The sequence below is a fragment of the Megachile rotundata genome, chromosome 5, assembly GCF_050947335.1.
Source record: "Megachile rotundata isolate GNS110a chromosome 5, iyMegRotu1, whole genome shotgun sequence".
Taxonomy (NCBI): domain Eukaryota; kingdom Metazoa; phylum Arthropoda; class Insecta; order Hymenoptera; family Megachilidae; genus Megachile; species Megachile rotundata.
This window is the reverse complement of record NC_134987.1, coordinates 4,537,007-4,561,775: the sequence shown is the minus strand read 5'-3', so window position 1 is coordinate 4,561,775 and position 24,769 is coordinate 4,537,007. Positions and strand designations below refer to the sequence as shown.

At 30.2% G+C, this 24,769-nt stretch overlaps 4 protein-coding genes across 6 annotated transcripts; 2 read left to right on the top strand and 2 right to left on the bottom strand.

The window, feature by feature from the left end:
* The first annotated feature begins 85 nt into the window (after positions 1-85).
* On the top strand, positions 86-8,447 carry kto (mediator complex subunit kohtalo). Its single transcript, XM_003703007.3, has 12 exons — positions 86-629; positions 1,108-1,820; positions 1,895-2,675; positions 2,812-3,137; positions 3,213-3,744; positions 3,830-4,423; positions 4,543-6,257; positions 6,356-6,781; positions 6,860-7,334; positions 7,399-7,658; positions 7,756-7,917; positions 8,153-8,447. The coding sequence occupies exons 1-12, from the start codon at positions 86-88 to the stop codon at positions 8,366-8,368; spliced, it is 6,744 nt and encodes a 2,247-aa protein (XP_003703055.2). The 3' UTR covers positions 8,369-8,447.
* LOC105662430 (uncharacterized) lies at positions 8,033-17,732 on the bottom strand. Of its 3 annotated transcripts, XR_013038257.1 has the most exons (3): positions 17,593-17,732; positions 10,844-17,345; positions 8,033-9,385 (listed from the first exon to the last, which is right to left on the bottom strand). XR_013038257.1 is itself a non-coding variant. In XM_012284633.2 (2 exons), exon 2 carries the CDS (start codon positions 17,267-17,269, stop codon positions 13,529-13,531), a length of 3,741 nt encoding a protein of 1,246 aa, XP_012140023.1. In that variant the 5' UTR covers positions 17,270-17,345; positions 17,593-17,732; the 3' UTR covers positions 10,843-13,528. The 3 variants fall into 3 exon arrangements, 1 of the variants encoding a protein (XP_012140023.1); XR_013038258.1 differs by having other exon boundaries at positions 10,844-17,658; XM_012284633.2 differs by lacking the exon at positions 8,033-9,385 and having other exon boundaries at positions 10,843-17,345.
* On the top strand, positions 17,727-19,133 carry LOC105662429 (uncharacterized). The gene is made up of 6 exons (XM_012284631.2): positions 17,727-17,934; positions 18,009-18,067; positions 18,138-18,263; positions 18,369-18,542; positions 18,606-18,794; positions 18,875-19,133. The coding sequence occupies exons 1-6, from the start codon at positions 17,727-17,729 to the stop codon at positions 19,010-19,012; spliced, it is 894 nt and encodes a 297-aa protein (XP_012140021.1). The 3' UTR covers positions 19,013-19,133.
* Positions 19,117-24,285, bottom strand: LOC105662428 (uncharacterized). The gene is made up of 2 exons (XM_076531997.1): positions 20,437-24,285; positions 19,117-20,352 (listed from the first exon to the last, which is right to left on the bottom strand). The coding sequence occupies exons 1-2, from the start codon at positions 23,863-23,865 to the stop codon at positions 20,281-20,283; spliced, it is 3,501 nt and encodes a 1,166-aa protein (XP_076388112.1). The 5' UTR covers positions 23,866-24,285; the 3' UTR covers positions 19,117-20,280.
* Between the last annotated feature and the right edge of the window lie 484 nt (positions 24,286-24,769).

Here is a 24,769-nt window from a genome sequence, read left to right as displayed (position 1 = left end):
TATAAATCACGAAGTGTTTTTTTCTTTATTATTTATTTAAATGATGTCAATATCCAATTGCTAATTCTGATTATTTCCTTATACCATGATGGGAATATTGTATGAGAAACGGCCACTAAAACGGCCTAGATTAGGGCCGCCTGATGTTTATCCTCAAGAACCTAAACAGAAAGAAGACGAACTCAGTTCCATAAATGTCAAACATGGCTTTGCTACAATGCCTCAGTTATCAGATGAGTTTGGAACTGCAAGACATTGTAATGTCACTGCTGCTAAGGTGGGAGCATATTTCAATGCAATTCTTGCGAAGAAGGAAGAGCTTTCTACCATGCCGGACACAGGAAGGAAGCGACAACAGATCAACCCAAAAGATAATTTCTGGCCAGTAACTGCAAGAACAAAAAATGGTATTGAGGCATGGTTTAAGGATCTATCTGGTTGCAAACCATTAATAGCTCTTGCAAAAAAGGCTCCTAATTTTAATAAGAAAGAAGAAATATTTATGATGCTTTGCGAATACCAAGTACCAATGCTTAGAGCTGCATGGTTTATTAAACTAAGTTCTGCTTATACAGTAGCAGTTTCTGAAGCCAAAATAAAAAAGAGGCAACTACCTGATCCAACTACAGGTAACTAATTATAGAATTTCATAATTTGTAGTTTATTATAAATTTTGAAATGAGAAATGTTAAAAATTTTATGTTATATCTATAAGACTTAAATTTCAGTATAAGGTATTACTTTATATAAATTAATGATGTAAAATATTATTGCTGACTTTTTGTATAAGAAGTTATATAAGATCTTTTATTAAGAAATAAATTTGATTAGCAATGATTTACAAAATTTTTAATTCTTTTTATAATAATACGACTGAAATATTCAGAATAATAATTTCTTGGTTGATTTAATTTTATACATATATGCAGCATGTACATTAACAAGTACAATTTTGATTTATAAAAATAGTGTTGTTAAAAACTAGATTGGAAGTAAATATTTAGATCTTTTTATTATTTTCAAATCAAACTTATAATTAATATCATAGTTAAAGTGTAAACATGTATGTATAATAGTCTTAATTAATTTTTTTTTTTCTTTATTCAGAGTGGACAGGAACTCTTATAAAGTTTTTGAAAGATCAACTTTCAAAGCTACAAGAATATTATTATATAAATAATTATGTGACAAATAGCATTAGCAACAATGGTATCACAAATAGTTCCTGTAATACCAATGGTACTGGAAACAACAATAGCAACAATAACAGTAACAATAATGTTAATAATAGCACTAATAATAATAATGGAGTTGCTAATAATCAGCCAGCTACGCCAAATTCAAGTAATCAAGTGACAGTAGGAAATGTCATGAATGAGGAACATAAATTAGCATTGAAACAGTGGCATTATTGTGTACAATTGGCAAAGTATATGTTTGAAGAGGGATTACTAGATAGACAAGAATTATTACAATGGATTTTAGAATTATTAGACAAAATTAAATCTTCTCCTTTAGAGGATGGTATTTTAAAACTTCTGTTACCATTAGCACTGCAATATTTAGAAGAATTTGTGCAGTCTGAATTATTAGCCAGACGTTTAGCATATCTGTGTTGTCGTAAATTGGCACATATGTGTAGTAATATAGAAACTAATGGCAATCCACAAAGTCCGTCCATAATTAAAAGCGAAGTTAATGGTGGAAAAGACACTGCCACTGCTAGTCATATGCAAAATCCATTAACTACTGCTTTTAATGACTATTTGTCATGTCCACATCACAGAGATGTTATTTACAGTTTATCAACAATAATACAGGTAATAAGTCTTTATTGCATATATTTATAATAGTTTTATTTACATAATACATAAACAAATTGGTTATTGTTTAGGTTATTACTTTGGAATGTCCAACAGCATTAGTATGGAATAGTGTCGGCGAAGGAAAAGCTCCATCTGTGTTAAATGGTTCTCCATTGGATTATTTACCATGTCCTCCAACAACTTTACCATCTCCACCAGCAACTGCAACTAATCCTACACTAAAACAGTTAAAAATTGCTCAAGAGAATATTCGGGCAAGATCTCAAGCTGCTGAAGGGAAATGGTCATGTGATAAATGGCAGCAAAGTAGTGCTGGAATAACAACAACTAAAGTTTTAGCTGCGTTAGATGCATTAGACCGTCATAGTTTCGACAGAATGGATTCTACCAATTCATTAGATACTTTATATGCCAAAATATTTACATCGCCACCGAAAGATACTGCCAATGAACGAGATACAAAGCCGGAATATAATCCACAACAAGATTCGGCTGTAGTTGAAATACTGTGTGAATGGGCTGTAAGTGCTGAACGATGGGGAGAACATAGAGCGATGGCAGTTGCGAAATTACTTGAGAAAAGACAAAGCGAAGTTACTGGAGAAACAAACGATAATGATGATAAAGATAGCATTTGTAGTAACGGAAGTCCACCTGTACTTCCAATTTTTCAACCATTACTTATGAAGTTTTTGGACATGGATGCGCCGGTACTAGATAATACACCTGCCCAATCAAAAGTTCAGTTTACGAATTTGGTTCACTTATTTTCAGAATTAATTAGGCATGACGTGTTTTCACATGATGCATACATGTGCACACTTATTTCCAGAGGAGACCTTATACAAGGTATAGTATATTAATGTTGATTCCTACTTTTTCATGACTATGAGGCTGAAAAATAATAAAGTTCTATTGTAATGTTTAATTTCTATGACTGCAATATTTATCTAAGAGGTTCTGAGTTCTATTTTTTATTATTTAGGTCCTGTGGCTAGCAAACCAGGAACTCCAAATAATCGAGAATCAATTGATGAAGACAGCCTATTTCCAGGAATAGATTTAAAACCAACCAAATTGGAAGTAACAGATCACGGACGAACAATGGATTACGATGATAGTAAAATTGACGATGACTTGGACAAGTTGTTACAACACATTAAAGAAGATCAACAAAATAGTATGGATGCCCCTGATAGTCCAAAAGAAGATGCACTAGCTGGACATGGAACTCAAGAAGGATTAGATTCTAAAATACCATCGAGCCATAGTAGACACTTATTATATACAACTCATTTTCCATTACCTCAGGTAATTGTCAAAATTTAATATATAAATTTAACAAAATGACAAAATGTTATAAATATTTTATCATCATGTTTAAAGGATGAAACATGTAGTCAGCATGACTGTAACCAACGACATGTACTACTTTATGGAGTAGGTCGTGTTAGAGACGAGGCTAGACATATTGTTAAAAAAATGACAAAAGAAGTGTGTAAATTATTTGGAAAAAAATTTAGTATCGACGTTGCAGAAGGTGGAAAAGTTAAAAAACATTCCCGTAGTGAATTTAACTTTGAGGCAATCACTTTAAAGTTCCAAAATTTAAGTTACTTTGATCAGCATGTAGTAACATGGCAATGCGCAACTCAAGTTATTGAAATGTTAAATACATTTGCACTGGCTGGATCATCTTATTTACCAGTACAAGAACACGTTGCCTTTTTATTTGATTTAATGGAACTAGCTCTAAATATATATGGTTTAATAGACGTTTGTATTCAAATACTAAAAGAATTACCAGAAGTAGAAGCACAGTTAACAGTTAGAAATAGTCAACTGGTTAGAAGTTATACTACCAGTTTAAGTCTATATGTTGTAGGGGTATTAAGAAGATATCATTGTTGTTTATTGTGTAAGTATTGTCAAGTAAAATCCAAGTAATAACAAAAATTTTAAAAGAATTATAAATAATAAGCGAGTTTAATTTATTTTTTTAGTGTCTCCTGAGCAAACAACGGCAGTATTTGATTTACTTTGTAAAGTCGTAAAACACGTATCAAATCCTAGCGATTGCAGTTCTGCCGAACGATGCGTATTAGCGCATCTATATGATTTATACTCGTCTTGTTCTTTGTTAAAAACAAAACCACACGGAGTAGAAGCATTTAGTAATGCTTACCCTAAAATTCGAACAGCTCTTTACAGTACGTTACAACCGACTACATCGAGTCATGTATATAATTCACAATTTATGGTGGATGTTTTTACTAGCCCAAGGCGCGGAGGAAAAATCGAACCACAATGGGCTAGACAATTAAACGAGACACCGGCGAATCGTTATAGTTTTGTTTGCAATGCGATTGTCGCAGTTTGTAGTGAAACAGATAATGACAAATTAAATGATATTGCGATAACATGCGCAGAATTAACAGCTTGCTGCAATGCTCTTAATGCTGAGTGGCTAGGGGTCCTTATGGCACTATGTTGTTCTTCGAGTAGTTCTGCATTTTATATTGACGTTCTAAATCAAGTAGATGTGCAAGATTTGAGTATACATAATTCTCTAGCCGTATTCACGTCAATTTTAATTGGTAAATATTTTATATTTGATAACAATTTTATCTTATAATTAAATTCCATTTAATGAAAGCAGTGCGAATACCACAGTAAGAAGAAAATGTGTTGTTATAATAGTATTTTATTTTTACAGCAAGACATTGTTTTTCTTTAGAAGATTTTGTTGTGCATATAGCACTGCCATCCTTAGTTAAAGCTTGCAATGAAGGTCGTGGAGATGCAGATATGGAAGCTGAAGCTGGGGCACGTTTAACATGCCACTTGCTTTTACGTCTGTTTAAAACAGTCGAATGTCCTCAACCGGCTTTGTATTCCGTGAGTACAAGCCCTCACCCCTTACCAAATGGGAACTCTAGGGGTTACAGCATAAAATTAAGTTGTGATAGACACTTACTGGCAGCTGCTCATAACAACATCAGGGTTGGTCCAGTGCTAGCAGTACTTAAAGCTATACTCGTTGTTGCTGATGCAACTGCTGGTAAACAACCACCAAAGAAACCGGATGTACCAATGAATCATTCTAGTAAAGCAGGTGGACCAGCTAGTGTTGGCGTTGGTGTAGGTGTGAATACTGGTGGATCAAGTGAATTATCGATCAGTCATATCTTAGGTACAAGTGATATTTTGGGAGGTGGCGATGACTTAGGACTTGATCTAGCAATGTCTTCGTCTAATAGTAGTGCTGGAATGACTACCGAAAATGTTAAAGGATTATCAGATTTCGCACAACATGTTTTAAGACAAATTTGTAGCCAAGAATGGGTATTAGAAAGGTGTTTACAAAATCCAGAGGAACTTTGCCATCCTGACATGTTGCTTGATAATATGTTAACACCTCGTCAAGCTCAACGATTGCTCCACATGATCTGTTACCCAGAGACATCCATAGACGCATTTATTGACCAAAAAACTCACATAACAAATATCTTGGAGAATCTAGAACAATGGAGTTTAAGAATGTCGTGGCTCGACTTACAACTTATGTACAAACAATTTCCCCCAGGATCAAGCGACCTATCGCAATGGTTAGATACTGTCGCTAAAGCTGCAATCGACGTTTTCCAGCTAAATACTATGTCGAGTAAATCAGACAAACGATCTGGATCGATATGGTTGGTTGCGCCGCTTGTTTCAAAATTACCAAGTGCGGTGCAAGGTCGAGTTCTTAAAGTAGCAGGTCAAGTTCTAGAATCTGGTAACTGGTCGAAAACAACAGCCGGTCGCGAAAGAAGCAGATCAAAATCACCGTCGCTCTTTAATCATCAGCCGTTTCTCTCACTAGTACTCACTTGTCTTAAAGGCCAAGATGATCAAAGGGAAGGTTTGCTGATGTCATTACATTCGCAGCTATCGCAGTTTTTGAATATCAGTAAAGAAGAGAAAAACTTCGCTACTGAAGATCCTAAATCGAGAGAAGTGTTGCAAGATGCATTACAATTAAGATTTAGTCTTGTTGGTGGTGTTTTCGATACCATACAAAGGAATACAACTGCTACCACTGATTGGGCTATTCTGTTAGTTCAGTTGGTTAGCTATGGTGTTATAGATTTGAATAATAATTTTGAATTATTCACCACTGTCATAGATATGTTAGCAACTCTAATACATTCTACCCTAGTTTCTGATTCACAATCTGAAAAAGATGAAAATAAAAAACATTATCAAAACTTAATGAAAAAATTAAAGAAAGAGCTTGGAGATAGAAATTCTCCGAGTATTAGATATGTTAGACAATTATTACCTTTACCGAAATTGACGATGGAAGTCATTACATGTGAACCAGTTGGATGTCTAACAGATACAAAAGGCAATAAGATAGCTGGTTTTGATAGCATCGATAAAAAACAGGTAAATTAGAATATTTGAGAAATATTGTATACTTAAACTGAATGAAATTGAAATATAATAAAATTAAAAGTTTTGTGATATAAAAATCAATTTATTAGGGTTTGCAAGTATGTGATTCTCAAAGAGTATCAGCTTGGGAAGTATTGGAAGGTCATAAAAATCCAGCACCAATATCTTGGGCTTGGTTCAGAGCAGTTAGATTAGAACGTAAACCTCTTACATACCAAAATGCGCATAAGCTGTTACGATATCATACCCATAGTCAAATTAGACCACCCAGCCACTATTTAGATCCACCACCATTACCTGCAGAAGATTTAGAGCCGGATAAAAAGGAATCTGAACCTGGAAAAGCTGATACTCCAATGAGTATTGATTCTCCTGGAAGAGTGGCAAATAGCGTTGGTGGTAACATAATTGGTACTGCTGTAACTAATGGTAAAGGCAAGGGTATGAAATCTCGAAGACATAGAAAAAATAAAGGTGCAGCTACACCTACTACGCCTGTAACACAGCAAATTCAGGTTTACTTTATTTTATTAAATTTAAAGTTTATTAAATACATGTATTCATTTTCTTATTATTATTTGTGTGTTATATAGCAACCAACCAATCAGTTGCAACAAATAGCATTCGGAAATCAACAAGTACCTGTCTCACAACAGCCTGGAATGTTTACTGGTCAACCACCACAGCATCAGCAACCGTGGTACGCTAACCAACAAACTCACACACCAGCACAGCAATACGGATATGGTCAGCAGTTACCACCAACTCCAGTTGGACCAAGATATGATAGACCTGGCATGAACAATCAGTCAAAACAGGCACTTTCTCATATGTTACGTTTACGATTGCCATCCAATCAATTAATAAGCTCTCAACAACAACCGAATGCTGCGCCTGTTGGTGGACCAGGAGCATTCCAAGGTATGCAAAGACAACAGTTTATTAGACAACAGTTAAGAGCTCAGCATGGAGCTCCAAACATCAACCCACAGCAAGGAATGTTTGCTTCACAACAACAGCAACAACAACAAGCGCAACAACAAGGAATTTATACTGGAATGCAACAAGGTAATTATTATTCTTAATATATTTCAATATTTATTACTCATAATTTTACGATATTTTTTGGTAGGTATGAATCAAAATTATGCAGGATATGGAGGCCAACAAATGATACCACAGCAACAGCAGCAGCAGCAGCAGCAACAGGCACCTCAACAAGCGCAACAACAACAACAGTTATTACAACAGCAGCAACAGCAGCAAGGTTTAATGAATCAGCAGCAGAACATGATGTTCCCCAATCAACAACAAATAATGGGACCTCAGAGAGGACAAGAATATATTCCGCAACGTTTACAGCCTGGAGCCACAAGACCGCCATACCTTCAAGTACTATTCTAATGAAAAAAATGAAACGACCACAGACAATTTTATTCCAATAGAAAGGTTACCGAGAAAACTATTATTTATTTCTTCATATTTTCAGGCTCCGAATGTCACTATGAATACAATGGGTCCAATGGCAGGTGGTGTTCAAAATCAACCAGCACCACCTTATAGACAAACTAGTGGAAAACCTGGTACAGTTGGAGTGACAGGAGTAGGTACTGCCAGCGTTGGTTTGCAACAAAATCAACAGTTTCAACAAGTAAGTTTATTAGATTACTATTTTTTTAAATTTTATATGTTCTTTACATTATTTAATGATATTACTAAGTATTTAAATAAGTGTATTTTAATATAAAATAAGTAAATTCTTCAAATAAACTTCAAAACTTATAAAAGCTTTCTTTATTTAATTTCTACTGTTACATAAAACTGTATCGTTTTGTATATTTTGCAATTACATACATTTTGAATAATTGTAATTATTTTAATTGCAGCAGCAGGCAATAAATCAACAGCGGATAAGACAACAAATGCTTGCAATGCAACAACAACAACAGCAAGCACAGCAGCAGCAACAAGTGCAACAGCAACAACAGCAGCAGCAAGGCAATGCGGGTGGGCAACAACCAACTCCTCAATTAGTGACACATTTACAACGGCATTTAAGCCAACCACCGCAACATTATCAACATCAACCGCCGCCTTATTAGTAGTTTAAATTGTATATAATTAATTAATTATGCTGTATAAATATAAATTATATAAAATGTGTAAATTTGAATAACAAAAGTTACATAACTTAATTTGCAGTATGAATGTGTAAAGAGTGCCATGGTAAGGGCAATAAAGTGAAATGAGTGTCGGAAAGATATTGGAAACTATTTCTACAATTTTGACTTTAATTACAGTTATTAATATGTACATTATGTGTGAAGTAACCTAATAATTTTTTAAAAATATTTTATAATTGTATTTCTACAAAAAATAAATTGATAGAGGATACCCTTTTTGAAATAAAAGCTACAAAGATTTAAAGTATATGTAATAAATCCGAAGTAGAGCTATAATCATTTTGTTAGTACAAGTAGTCTTGTGAATTGTGCCAAAGCACACAAATTATTTATAATTTTTTTACAAAGCAAGAGCAGTCTATAAATAAATTCACTGCCAAGTTAAACGGAATATACTTTCAAAAGTCTCCTGGTTGTAAATACCATTCTTGGCAAGAGTTGTCGGATCTAGACAATAACAAATGTTTGCCAGATTAGATGCGGCAGTGTCACATAAACGCTTATATTTAATACAAATATTACGATCTTCATAGGATGCGTCAAGTGTTGTCAACAATTGCAATATCTTCTCGAACCATACTCTAATACTAGAATGTGATATACACACATAAAATTTGTTCGGAAATCGAATTTTACGTGTAAACGGAGCGATATTATGCAACATAGTAAACAAAGGAACTTTTACATTTCGCCATCTCTGGTAGTCTGCAGGAGTTGCTTCTTGAATTATTCGTATAAATTCAATAAATTTATCTAAAGTGCACCATTTATGTAGAGACAACAACTCAACCGAAGCCGAAAAGTCTGTATAAGTCATATTTTCCAAGGTACACGAATTAAAGTTGTTTAAACGAAGGGAAGTAGCTATAACTAGTGCAGATGTTTTACTCCTCAGCGTTTTACCAAACTGTAGATTACAGATGAAGCTGATGTAGTCTATTTTTTATAAACAAAAAATAAATAGATTAATAAATACAAAATTACTTAAACTTATGCATTACATTTCATTTCCTTATATCATAAGGTTATAAATTTATCAAATATCATTACTTGTAAAACAACGAAATAAAAATTTGTACATAAAATCGAGGTATCCCGATGTTCGATCGACATGTGCTTTGGATACGTGAGAAATGAAAGTAGGGACACCTTAAATATCAAGCAGTATGTGCCGTATTTTATTAGTTTCTGACATATTAATTAAATTTTGCTTGTAGAGACATAACTAATACAACCATCGCCGCTATACTAATTACCGATGCAGAGGTCACCGAATTACAAGGTGACCCTATCTATAAAATACATTATTTTGTATTACTTCCACAACATTGAAATTATTTTATCTCGTATACTAAAAAGACAGTTTTTAATTAATATTTCTGAAACCAATAGGCTACTGTAGGTACCATTTGGTATTCGAAGGTCTTTTCCCTCCACCAGGACACTTCAATATTATCCGATTTTTAAATACTCATAAAAAAAAATTTCTTTTAGAAAAGTTATTTTATAGTTCTTCAGAACATTTTTGTAAAAAAGTATTATAGTATAATGTTACAAAAATTAATAGTTTGTAAAATATTTTAAATATAATTAGATATTTCATGTAAAAGTTTGAAATATCTTAGGAATTGATTTTTTAATATCATACTTCTATATTTCTTTTATGCAGAATGTTTCAAAGAATCAATATATTAGGGGGACCGAAAAACAGGTAAAATCTTGTTTGCTGGCGAAAAACATTTATTTATAAAAGAAATCTTAAATACTAATCAACGAAATAATTTCCATCATTTTCTAACACTTTTTGCCAGCATAAAGGCAATTGTTCGATTCCCTTTTTAAAAAAGTTCTTCGATTTTTCATTTGAACACTTTTCCAAGCACATTTTTACTTCTCTAACATTGGTAAACTAACCATCTGAAAAGATGATAATTCGACGGTGCGAGATCTAGTGTGAATATGGTGGATGATGATGATGATGATTAATGTTATGGGCATCGACTGCCATGGTCATTAGCCCAGAATATGGTGGATGAAGTAAAAGTTCAAACCCAAGTTTCCTTATTTTTCCTGTGCTATTTTTGCAGCATGAGGCTCGTGTTATCGTAAGTGTGACTCTTATATTATTGGGTTTGACATTTTTTCTCCTTAGTAGAACAAAAATTTGTTGACCGAAAAATAAAATTTACAACCAAGCTTAATCGTAATAATAAAATTTACGTGTTTGTGGGACCGTGTCTCGACACAAACTATGAATGAGCTCATCGAAGAAATTTTGAATACTTTTCAGTCCCCCTAATATATCACGAAAAGTGAAATAAGCTATGGTATGAAGCTACATAGCTTCATTAAAGATTAACGTTTTTTAAAAAATATTGCAAATATAAAAAATACCTTATTGTCTTATTTCCGAATCTTCCAAGCTATATTTAATTGATAGGATCTTGCTTGCGTATTATTAAAGCTCATAAAGCTATTACTAGTGACTACGAAATTATATCTGTAGACAATGCCGTACACGTCGTTTGATTTGCAAACAGAAACCCTCTAAGTCGCGTGTCTTTTGTTGAAAAAATGAAACATAATAATTACTGTACCAGGAGCTCCAACTTTGAGTAAAATGACAACAAAGGGGAAACCACCGGCGTATTGACGGTGTTGTGTGCTGGGATTTGTTGCCAACCTAATTCTGTATGAATATAGAAGAAGCGAAACATATATAGAGAGTGTTTTTCTATATTTAAAATAGTCAATTATAACTTTCAAAAATAACTGATTTATTGAAATTGATTTTAAAATATGTGGTTTTGAATTTAGATTTGATTATAGAATGAATAACGAACGTTTTCCTTTTAAAAATACAATTGAACATAAATAAAATTGAATATCAAATACAAATAAAATTCTTCTTTATCGACGGCTTGAAAATAAAATTCCTCTTGACCGACGACGACTCCGATGATTACCACACATATGTGGCGACTGTACCGACAGCGACACATGCGCCCTCTGGACAGTTCCTATTTTTAGTTACTTTTTATTTCTTAGGTTAAGTTGTAAATAGTAGTTGGTAAGACTAGTTTATAAGGAACGCGGCGCGAAAAAGAAGAACGTCGTTCTTCCACTTCTTGTATGAAAGAAAAAGAGTCAGCACGTGCGCGTCTTAAAAAAAAGTACAATCCTTGCAAATAGCAAGAAAAGTCGTCGTGCGTCATTTCTTACACCGGGTTCTCCTTCGCGAACCTCAGTCCCCACACATAATGTATGAGCAGCTCCATCTTGCGACAAAATATGTAACTTATAAACGCGAAAAATTTAGATTGTAAAAAGGTTCAGTTTAAAGAAGAACACAGGATGTATTTGATAAATTGTAAACTAAAATCATAGACAACTTGTAAATACTCTAATCTAATAAGTGAAGGATGATAAGGCAGCCAATTAATGACTTTTTAATTATAAATATTAATTTTATTGGAGGAAATGAAACAAATTGTAAAATAAATTCATAATTATCCTTGATTTTCAATTAGAAATCTATTTTTGTCATTCAATTCTCAGAGCTAGAAAGTAACGCACGTATTCTTCACTTAGTAGAACCAAATATAAAATTCGTTTTATTAATACAGTTTCATTTTATTAGTTTAAAAGATAATCCTTGTTAAAGTTTATTAAAGAATTTCAAAGTTAAATTTAGTTGTTTAGTTTATTTAATTCGTTTCAAAATATCAATTAGTTTATTTATTTTTCCTTTTTGTTGTTTGATTAAACCAAGCGCCCATAGTGCTACTTGAGAATTAGACCTCGCCAACAAAATCCCTAAATTCAACGAGAAGAATCGCAACAACGTCATGTCTTGTCAATAATAAGTGCTTACTAGAAACAAGAATTAACGTTAATGCTGAAAATTATAGAGATTAGCATTATGTTAATAAGAATTATGTTATACTTTTGCATATAACAACAAAACATAATCACCTTGGACTAATTTGGTTTCTTCTTACTATAGAGAAGGAATATAAAAAGATAGAAAAAAAGACATAAAAATGTTATATCTATTTGAAAACAGAAGTTGATAATTTAAATATAGTTAAGTTTCTGCGTGAGAGGAAACGCATTTTGATGCTAGGACTAAATTATATAAATATGTTTTACTGCAACATTGTATAAAGGAAAGTAGAAATGTAAATGTTGTAAAATTGTAGATGATGATAGAAGAATTGTTTGAAGGTATAAAAAGTGGATGTCATTGCATTATGTTGCTGGTGATAAATATTGTGAATATTTTATTAACAAATTAAGCTAATGCCATTCCAGTAACTAACAGAAATATTACATATTGCCGTTTTAAACAAACTGTTGAAGTTTTATTGCAATATCTAAGTAATAACAAATTAAATAACTTCATAAATGCTGTAAGCATTGCCAGTGATACTACATCACTTTACATAACTGCTAAGAATGGCTTATTAAAAATTATCAGATCTTTCCATAAATATGGTATAAAAAAGGTAGATATATATAAGAAGATAAAAAAGGTAAAATATTATCTGACTTTTCTGAAAATAAAAGTATTGTTAAATTACAGCAGCTGGTTGAAGAATTTTTTGAAAGTACAGCAAATGGTAATTAAACTAATATGTATTATGTGATGCCATAATAATAAAGAAAAGAAAATATTACAAATTGTCACAGTTTATAAATACAAAATTATAGCAAGTAAATTATTAGAGCCTTTAAGGGGAGTTGGTCAACTTTATAAGATATCAAAATAGAATGCCAAATTATAGACCTAACATCATTAAAAAAAATGCTTTGTTTAGCATTTTCGATTAATTTCTCTTAATCAATAGTATATTTCATTGACAATTTAATTACTTGAACAATATGAGTTATAAAACTTACAAAAATTATAAAAATAATAAATTTTATAAACCTAAAATTATAATATGATTTTGTTTTGGAACTGTACAGTTTTCTACATTAGGTCATATAAAACTTATCTCCCAAATGAAAATTTAAATTTTTATTTTTTTATTTTCTGTAGCATCAATATTGTTATTGAAACGATGCATCATCTAATCAAGTAGGACCTTTTCTAACTTTTTGATATAATATATCGAACATCTTGTGGTGGTAATTTTTTATAAGATTTTTTAAATACTTTGTTTTGTTCCCTGTTTTATCAAAACAAAGATTGTGCAATTTTTTAAAAGCAGGAGATATATTAATTCCTATTCCATGTAATATTTTAGATAAATCTTTTGGTGTAAAAAGCTTCTTCTGTGCTAAAAAGTGATTTAAGTAATTTTTTTTATGAAAACAAGATTTATGGAAATTTCTCAAAACAAAAGCAGCATTATTTCCTGCCATAGATAATATATGGGATAAATCATTAGGTGTAAAACCTGCAATATAGAAATCATCTAAAATCTGTGTTTTATTTCCTATTTCATCAAAACAAACACTATAAAAATCTTTTAAAGCAGAACAAATGTTAGTTCTTGCTCCATGCAGTATACTACTTAAACCACTTAGTGTGAAACCATTTTTATCATTTAAGAAGCGATTTAAATACTTTTTTGTCTCTTCTACAAAACAAAACCGGTGAAATTTTTCTAAACTATCTACGGCTCCACTCAACATATTGCATAAATCACCTGGTGTAAAACCTACTTTATATAAATCATCTAAAAGTTTTGTTTTTTCTCCGTTATCAGTAAAAAAAATATTATGTAATTTTTCTAAAATAGAAGAAGCATGAACTCCTGCCCCACATAACATACAAGATAGATGGCTTGCCTTAAAATCAGCCTTATAGAAATCATCTAAAAATTTTGTTTTTGTGCCATCACTATTAAAACAAACACTATGTAATTTTTCAAAAGCATCTCGAGGATTAGCTCCTGCTCCATTTAATATACTGGACAAGTTATTCAGCATAAAACTCTGTTTTTCATCTTTTTCTCCAATGAAGTGCATTAAATGCAGTTTTTTATTCCCTTGTTCATCAAAAAAAGTATTATATAATTCTTCAAAAGCTTTTACAGCATTAGCTGCTGCACCATGCAAGATACTAGATATATTAACTATATTCATTCCTTCTTTTTCTAGAATTTTTAAATATTGTGTTTTATTTCCTTCTGAATCAAACCACAGATCGTATAATCCTTTAAAAGCAGTTGCAGCATTAGCTGCTGCTCTACTTAAAATACTTGACATGTTAGCTAGATTTACCCCTTCTTCTTCAAGAGTTTTTAAACACTGTGTTTTATTTCCTTCTGCATCAAACCATAAATCATATAAGTCTTTAAATGCTTTAGGAGCTTTGACTCCTGCCCCGCTTAAAATACTAGACACATTAGCAAGATTTATTCCTTCTTTTTCTAAAGTTTTTAAATATTGTGTTTTATTTCCTTTTTCATCAAACCAAAGGTCATATAAATGTTTAAAAGCTGTAGAAGCATTAATTCCTGTTCCATTTAAAATACTGGACATACTAGCAAGATTTATTCCTTCGTTTTCTAGACTTTTTAAATACTCCGTTTTATTTCCTTTATCATCAAACCAAAGATCATACAAATCTCTATAAGCTATAGAAGCATTACTTCCTGTTCCATTTAAAATACTGGACATACCAGTCAGATTTATTCCTCCTTTTTCTAGAGTTTTTAAGTATTGTGTTTTATTTCCTTTTTCATCAAACCAAAGATCGTATAATCTTTTAAAAGCTTTTACAGCATTATTTCCTGCACCATTCAATATGCTAGACATACTAGCTAGATTTATTCCTTCTTTGTCTAAAGTCTGTAAATATTGTGTTTTATTTTTTTTCTCATCAAACCAAAGATTATATAATCCTTCAAAAGCTTTTACAGCATTATTTCCTGATCTATTTAAAATACTAGACATGTTCGCTAGATGTATTTTATTCCTTTTCAGAACTTCTAAATATATTTTTCCTTCTCCTTTAATTAAAAAACCTAAAAACTGATGAAATGACGGTGTCCCTTTCCTACCAACCACACTTTTAGCAAAGTTAATTTCTTCATTAATGTCTACATTTTGAATTGTTTGATAACTAGAACAATTGTTTCTAATATCATTCAAAAGCTTTACCATTATTCTCTTTGTAATATAGCCAAATTTCTGAGACTCAGACCAACGTAATGCTACTTCACATAACTCTTCGTAATTATATGGAACATTAGACTTGCTTATCTCATTTCTAATAGCACTATCCAATTCTTCCTTACCAAATTGGTTAACTGCAAATATTAGTCTATTCAAAAATTTCTCTTTTATTTCTTCTATATTTACATCAGAAAGTCTTTCTTCTTCTTCTTCTTTTTGCAAAGAAGATGGTGGTTTTAGTAGACCTAAAACTTTCTCCATAGTCATTTGTTCCTGTTCGAATTGATACAAACAATTTTCATTTATGCATGAACAATCTCTTAAAACTTTATATCTTTTTTTTTGAATATTTATACCATTGAATTTTAAAGGATAAAAATATTTAGATTTTCCTTTTTTAAATCTCCCTTCCTCTGTAAGATTTAGACCTGCATTAGTATAGATAACAAAATATCTCAAATCATTTTTTAACCCTTCAATAAAAAGACCAAAATGCTTATTAACAGAAAACATATTCTCTTTTTCTCGTTCTCTTGTGGGAAATAATTTACCAAAATCAACATCACCAACTGCATTATAAACACTTATATAAATAATTCTATGTTTATAATTCACAATAATGTTACTAGATGTATCATAACTCTTTGTTTCAAAATTTATAAATGACAAATTCTTATGTAAAAACATATCATGCAAAAATGACATTAATAAAGTAAATTCATACATAATTTTTGATACATAGTTTCTAAGTTTCTTGTGCTTTTCTGGAGCTGTTAAGTTACTTAATATTCTTTGCTGTAATGATATATAATCATCTTGAACTTCAATGTTTTCATCTATTTCACTTTTAATAATACTGTTTAACTCTTCTCTACTTGGCTGATTGACTGCAAGTACTAATTTATCTAAAAATGTTTCTTTTATTTCTCTCTCAGAACTTTGAAAAAATTTCCTTTCTTTTATTACTCTCTCCATAGCAGACGGAAATTGTAGTCGCCTTAAAAATTCTTCTCTTGTTGTTTTATCTTGTGAAAACTGATAAAAATCATGTTCTCTCATCTTATTATTTGTAAACAGAAAGTCTTTCAAAATTTCACACTTCTCCACACTCACGTTATCGAATTTAAAAGGAAAAAAGTTTCTGGATCGTCCAGGTTTTAATTTCTTTTCTTCTGTAAGATCCAATCCTGAATTGGTATAGATAACAAGATTTTCCAAATTGTGTAATGAACTATCTAATTTTAAAGTTAAATATTTAATAAAATCCTCAAAGTAATCATTAATAAAGAAACTTCGTCTTTCCTTTTCTTTAGTAAATAATGTAGCATAAGTGATATTGTTATTTACATAATATTTCTCGACATTTTCAATATGTACATGAATAGATTTATTTTTATAGCAGAGGACAATATCATTAAATTTATTAATTTCAGTATCTCCAAAAGATAATGACAAGGAGGGATACTTATGTCTATATATACACTTTCTAAGTGAACAAAGAATAGACAAGTCTATTCGGTACATAAGACTAATTAAAGAATGAGGAACAATTCTGTATTGATTAGTTTCATCGAATTCATCAGATGAATTCTGTAAATCTTTGTGCAACCTCTTCTGCACTATATCATTTGTGCTAATAACTGAATGTTTCCGTTTAACAGCGGTACGTCTAGGTTCAGAATTGTCCATAGTTGATCTTCTTAAATGACAATTTTGCTTGAATGTGGTGATTCTGGGATCTCATAACAATTGTGAAGATGGTTTGCTTAACATAAAATATATATATATCTTTTAGTACGTTATTTATGATGATTCCATATGTGAATTCAGAATATTAAATTCATGTTAACATAATTGCAATAATAACTATAAATGAGTAAAACGAATTCGATTTGAAATTCTTAATCTTGATAATAAAATTATAATTTATAAAATTTTTATTAAAATCAGGTTATGTAAAAGGAAACATTGAAAAATAAAACACAAAACATGCTATAAACAATGCTACTTACCATACTACATATATATATTATAGTTCGTCGGGCTGCATAAATCGTCATCTATACTACATGTACAGTATATACTATATACTATTCTCTCATGGAACAGAGTATAAGCTTGTAAATAAGTATTTTAGCTTTCAATAATGAATAACATGGAAGATTTAATGTCCGATATTTATAATACTCTAGTAAAAATACGATATCCTAAGATTACTACAGCTGTACCTAAGAACGTAGATTCAATGATTCTTAATGGAGAAAATAGAATTTCATTATTATCTTGGCTTCTGATCGAAAAATCTCCGGCTACTGCTACTAAATTACAAAAATTAAAAGGCGTCACTTTAGAAGGTTTTAATTGCGTTACAAATAAATAGACGCATTAATTATCATAATAATAATTAAATATTTTATTTATTTTTTAGCTGAATTATTAAAATGTTATTCTGAAATTGGAATATGCACAGACAAAAATTTATTACTGGTATGTTGTTGGTTACACTGAAATGTTTTAAAACTGTTTCAATAAAAAAACAATAAAACTTGCTTTGTAGGGAAACTGTAAGTTTGAGGAACAACTTCCAACCTTAAGATTGTTATTGGATTTTATGAAATGTGTATTTATTGAATCTTCTGACATTGAATATAAAGAAGAGGAATCCATTGATGATTTATTAAATGTATGCCTTCAAGAAGTTCAGATATACATATACACATATGATAGATTTTAATGTATATAAAGCAATAAATATTAGTTAATATATAAGTATAATATTTTAAATTAGGTTTATATCAATGAAGATCTAAGTACATTGACATCTAATGTTGAACCAAAGTTAAATTATACTGAATCTTTACAATATTTTGATAACTTACAAAAGGAGTTAATTGAATATCAAGAATTATCATCTACCTGTGAATCAAAAAAAGAAGAACAAACAAGAGAATGCATCAGAGAGGTAAAATAGTTCATTGAAAAACGTTGTTGGTAATATGTAAAAACATAAATTTTAATGCTACAGAACGAAGAAAACCAAGGTAGTGAGGAAGATCAAAATTTGCTATTTAACACAGAAAAAAAAAAATTTATAGAAGCTTTTTCCTCAATTGGGTCATGGCCAATGTTTAACACAAAAAGTACAAAAACTAATTTGTATTCCATGGATGCTGATATACAAAAGATATATTCAAATTTTTCCTCTCTAACACAGGTATTTTTATAATTTTCTGTTGTAATGTAATTAACATCACATTCACTTGCTAATTTTGTTTGTACCAAATGGATTTCCAGTTTTTGCAGGCAAAAGAGGAAATATCTAATGCAAGCATACCAAAGGAAATAAGCAAAATAAATACATCGTTAAATGAAATTGTTGGAGATGCAGTCACAGCTACCGAAGAAACCTTGAATGTTATAAACAGCTATTAACTACTAATATTATTTTAATTTACTTAGTTTTTGTAAGTCCTACTCTATACTTTTTTACTTTTATAAAAATAAATGTATTTCAGGGTATAAATAAAATACTAATATTTAAAAACTGATATAATTGTATTAGAAATACATGACAATGTATTTACAATGCAAGTAGTAAAACATTAGCAACTTTTACTACTTTGAATAGCATGCCTGGAATAGTGGGGTAAAGATTACACTTTACACCAATAGGAAGCAGAGGGTGCTGCCCCTTAGAAAATATTAGGTTTCATTTGAGTGTAAAATACATTATCCGTGAATCTATACTCTGTACCAAATAGTAAGGCACCCCTAGATTTTCCGTGTTTCTCAAATTCAGTAATTTTGTAAACATTTTGTGTATATATCCATAAATAATACTCTCTGTTTTTGTAACGTAGGAAAAATTTGTTGTTATCTACGTTGTTTTCCAGAAATTAGAATACACTGAAGAAAAATAATAATTTTATTCAAAAATTGGAGTTTTATTGAAATTTCAACGTATACATTTTCCTTCTCTTTCTATAACTTCTAATAGTCTTTTTAGTAGTCTTTTGTATAGCTTTGTTATCAGTTTTTTAGAAATTTAATTTCAACCTTCCTTTATAGCGATTTTCAATTCTTGTGGCGAATTAAATTATTTGGCACCATGATATACATGACGGATTAATTTCGCCTCATATATTCTCAATACATAATATATAAATTAGGTGACCTTGCTGGCTACCATAAAATAACAATATTGTTTGTATCAAAATATATTTTGACAATTTAAGCTGTATGAACTGCTGCATTGCCATATTGAAATATGTATTCTTCATTATTTATGTGTTCTGCATGTGTCATGATAGCTTCATTCATTAGATAATCTCTACTTTTCATTTTTCCATATACAAATTGTATGGATGTTTTTCCTTTGTAGTTAATTGCACTACAAACCATAAGTCTATCCATCTGTTCTTGTATGAATTACAATTCAATTGTTAATATTTTCAATTTCTTTGTTAAATGGTGATTTTCTCTGCAATTTTCGTCTTTAAATATTTTTAGATTTCTGCAAAAGACAGCTCGCAAAAATCTATAAGAATTTCACAGTGGCAGTTATGAAATTAAAAAAAAAGTAAAAATTTGTGACACAGTGTAAATGTAAGTTAACTGATATATTTTCTTTTTTATGTTAGGTTTAAAATTGAAAATAATTTGTTGAAATCTTTGTAAAAAATCTTCATGATGATCCGATTTCAATTATTCAAGCATCTTCTTTTCGCTGTCCATTCCAAATTCCATTCCCTTTTGTTCTTCCTTGTAGAACTCTATTTTTAATTGCAACAAATAAGATAGAAATATTTTTTTTTTTCTTTATCAGTAGACTCAGATATTACATTTTTAGTACTCACCTGTTTTAAATTTTGAATCTTTTTTATTATTTTTTGGCTCTTTTCTAAATACAAATTATGTTTGTCAACATCATAAAGTTTATCAAAAATTGTTTGTGCTGTATTATAGTATTTTAGTATTATAGTATTTTCTTTTAATTTATTTTGTTGTTCTAAATCACCCAGCCTATCATTTATTTGTGCAATAAAATCTAGAATCTTTTTGATAAATTTTAGATTAGTTTCTCTAATAACCGGGTGAAATTTACTATAATTTTCTTCCTGTATTTTCAAAATTCTTATCTCCCCTGCTAATGATTCATAGTAGTACCGTAAGGCGTCTTTGTATTTATGCTTTGTGTACTTTTCATTAGCAATCAGATAATTTAGTTTTGCCATCCTTCTCATAGTTCCTAAAGTACTTTTAATCTCCATTCCAGATTTTAATTTCTGTATGTTATAAACCTCCTTATAAATCTCGTATGCTACTTTACGATTAAGCTCCTTCTTTCCTCCTTCTTTTTGATACTCCTTTTGAAAACCCATAGACATCCTTATTTCTAGAATATCAAGATATTTTTTATGTTCATTAGATAAAGCTAAAAGATCAACATATCTTTGTGACTTAATTGCATCAATAGAAATCTTTTTATCATATCTTGGAATATCCTTTGTTAAATACAGTGCAAATTTTACAATTTCCTTCCATAAATTTTCGTATTTTTCATAAGATTCTTCAAATTCTTGCAGCAAACTCTTTGTATAAGCTTCACGAGACAAAACTAATAAAAATTGCTCGGTATCGATTTCAGAAGGAACTTCTTTTAAGAAGACCATTGCTTTATTATAATATTCTGTTGCTTCTTCACGTTTATCCTGACGTTTTGCTTCTGACCCTAGAAAATTCATTACTTTCGCTGAATTTAATTTATGCCATACAACAATTGGGTCAACATCCGTTATTAGTTTTTCTTCTTTCAATTTATCATATGTCGATTGTACTAAATCTGCTATTTCTTTTGCTTTCTTATATTCACACTGGTAACACCAGTAAAGAATTGCATTGTTTACTGATCTTAAGATTTCTTTTGTTAATTTGACCACATCGTCAGATAGTTTATTTTTTGAGTCAATTCTTTTTTTTAATACACCTAAAATTTCTTTTACAGGCTTAGATTCTTTACATAGGATATCCATGCTATTAACATTAATATCTTTCTTCTCAAGCATTTTATTACAAACTTCTTCATATAGGTTGTGTTCTGTATTCTCAATAGATAATAATTCGATGAGGTGAATTATATATGAATCCTTTTCTAATAAAATTTCTATCAACTTTCTCAAATCATTTCTTTCGATCACTTTATCACTTTGCACTTTTATTATCAGGCTAGCAATGTAAGGTGCCGTATATTCTATTTGTATTAATTTTTTAATGATTCTAAATACATAATTTTCATCTTTAAATTCAAACTTCTTCTGCTGACTGCCTTGACTACCAACTATTTTTATATCTTGAATTACCAAACAATATAAAAACGTTTTATCATTAAATGCCTCTTTCAAATTATTAAATTTAATTTGATATTTATTGTATGAATTATAAAATGTCTTAAGAATATTAATAACAGTTTCACTAATATTTATCTGTATATTTTTATCAGCAATTAATATATTTACTATCTCATTATATGCGGGCAGATAATTAAATTTATTTTTACTTTTGTACAGGTCAATAACATTTACTGTTGAAAATTGTTCATTTTCTTCTATTTTACTTAAACAAATTATGATATCTTTAACCTTCTCTGCTTGATGTTGAGTTTTTTGGTCAAGGTTTTTATCATTCTTTACATAATACTCAATCACTTTATCAAAATAATTCCCTGTTATTCCATACCCACCTAACTTCTTTCTCAATTCCTCTTGCTTTTCTTTTTTATAGTCCTCATCAAAATTTTGCACTATTTGCTTCAATTGCACGAAATCATCAAATATTTCCCTTTTTTGTATATCACTCAATTCTCTATATTGTTCTGAAATTGTAGTTTCTTCATCTTCATTAACAAACTGATTTATTTCTTCTTCTTTCCAACTATCAATAATAGTCATGAATTTGAAATACTGGTCTACTAATACTTGAATATCATTTTGTTTTGGAAATAATGATTTTTCAAAGTTATATTCAAAACTTTCCCCCTCCTCTGGAGGAACATCATGGGAAAGTTCTGTAAAAAATTTGTTGTCTAAAATCCTTGATTTCTCATCGAGATCCTTCTTTATGCCCTCACTATCTATGCAACATGATGAGCATTGCAACACATCATGTACTCGTTGAGAATAATAGTATTTAAATATGTCAGACCTTAAATTTGATATAGATTTTTTTAATTCCAACTTTCTGACCTTTAAATTCTTATATTCATGAAAATTGTGAAAAAGCTCATTTCTTAAATCTTTTAATTTTTGTAAATTTTCTGGTACTCCTTCTTGGGATAAAAAAGGAATAATATTTACAATAAGGTCAAACATTGCCTCTTCTAATTCTTCTTGCTTTACATTGGTTGAATAAGCGACTTTTACTAGTCTTTCAAATAAATTGTAAATGTTCTTAGTTAGTTTGCTCTTAGATTTATGAATTTCTGAATCCAATAATATTTCAGTTAGATCTTTTATATCTGATTTACTTTGTTTTTTATTAAGACTCTCAGATACTTCCTCTGCATAATTTTTTAAACTTATAAAAACTTTTGCTACTGAACTATGCATTTTGGTAAGCTTTTGTAGATTTTTAGGCTCAATTATCATGTTTGTATCTTTTGGATGAACAAGACGAGTTCTTAAAGATCTAATAAGTTCATAATTTTTTTGTCCAAAACATTTTATCAATTCATCTTTTTGTGCTTTTTCTATTTCGTTGTTTATTTCTACATCTTGTAATGCAAATGCTTCTAAAAAGAGCAAAAAAACATTTGCATTTTTATGAGTAAATTTTTTTATATCTTCTTCACTCTTTGTTAATTCTTCAAGAGCTTGTAAGGAAACTTGTATCTTTTTTATAATCTTTCCTTTTACATCTGTTTCTACCTGTAAGATACTTTCATTTATAGTGTTAGAAGAAATTACTGTCTCTAAATTATTAAGAGCATTGCACAATACTTTCTCTTCTATTGCTTCCATAATATCTTGCTTTTTGCTCTCTTTAGCAATATTAAGTGGAGTTCTATTCTCGTTATTCTCAATATCAATATCGACGTACATTTCATTTATAACATGCTGAACAACTTCCAAATTACAACTCTCAACTGCATAATGTAAAACAGTATTACCTTCTGTATCAGAAAAATTAATATCTGCTCCTTCCTTTACAAGTTTTTTTACCTCTTCCAATTTACCTTCACCTGCTGCAATAAGTAATTTTCCATTTCTAAGCCTTTTTTGAAAACACATTGTTACATTACTATCACTTTTTTTATACTCGAATTTTCAATGAACTCTATGATTATTCTAATCAACTATTATAAAAATCAATTTAATTCTTTGATTCTGCTTCAAGAAAGGCGTATAAGAAGGGTAGCACCTTCACTATCTTTGATTGATTGATTGATTGATTGATTCTTGTTGCGGGCGTCGACTACTGTGGTCATTAGCCCGTTCACTATCTTTATAATTAATATTGCTGTGTATGTTTATCGAAAAGTAAAGAATAATATTTTACTGACAATTAACGAATACTATTATTATTATAGAAAATATAAATTTGACTCCTCATTGATTTACAAAAACGCAGGCTATTATTTCGAAATCAACTGTTTTTAATAATGACTGAGGGGGTGTGGTGAGCAAGCTAGGAATTACCCTACATCACTATGAATTTATATCTTGGGTTGACATACAGCGACCAGTGTCGCCAATTGACCTTTATAGACGTGCTATCTAGTGATAGTTAGATTAAGTATATCATTAGTCACTAGTTTGTAAGTTTTATATATGATAGTTGGTAAGATTGTTTTTAAAAGAAACGTGCAATTTTTCAAAAGTATCCTGTTTCACCTAATATCATATTATAACGTAGAAACATGTCCGCGAGTTATGCTGAGACATTGTATGCATGCTCGAAAACAAGACAGAAAAATATTATGTGTACTCTTACAATGATAACACAGTAAAACCCTTATTAACAAACCTACGAAGTTTCATCAAAATCGGAGGGGGACACTTACGTGCCTTTCCTTGTTAGTAATTAAATGTTTACTATTTAATTGTAAAAGATAAAAATCCTGAAATCACCGTCTTTTTCCTATCTTTTTTTTTGTAAAATCTATACCTGCATCAGTATAAATAAACAAATATT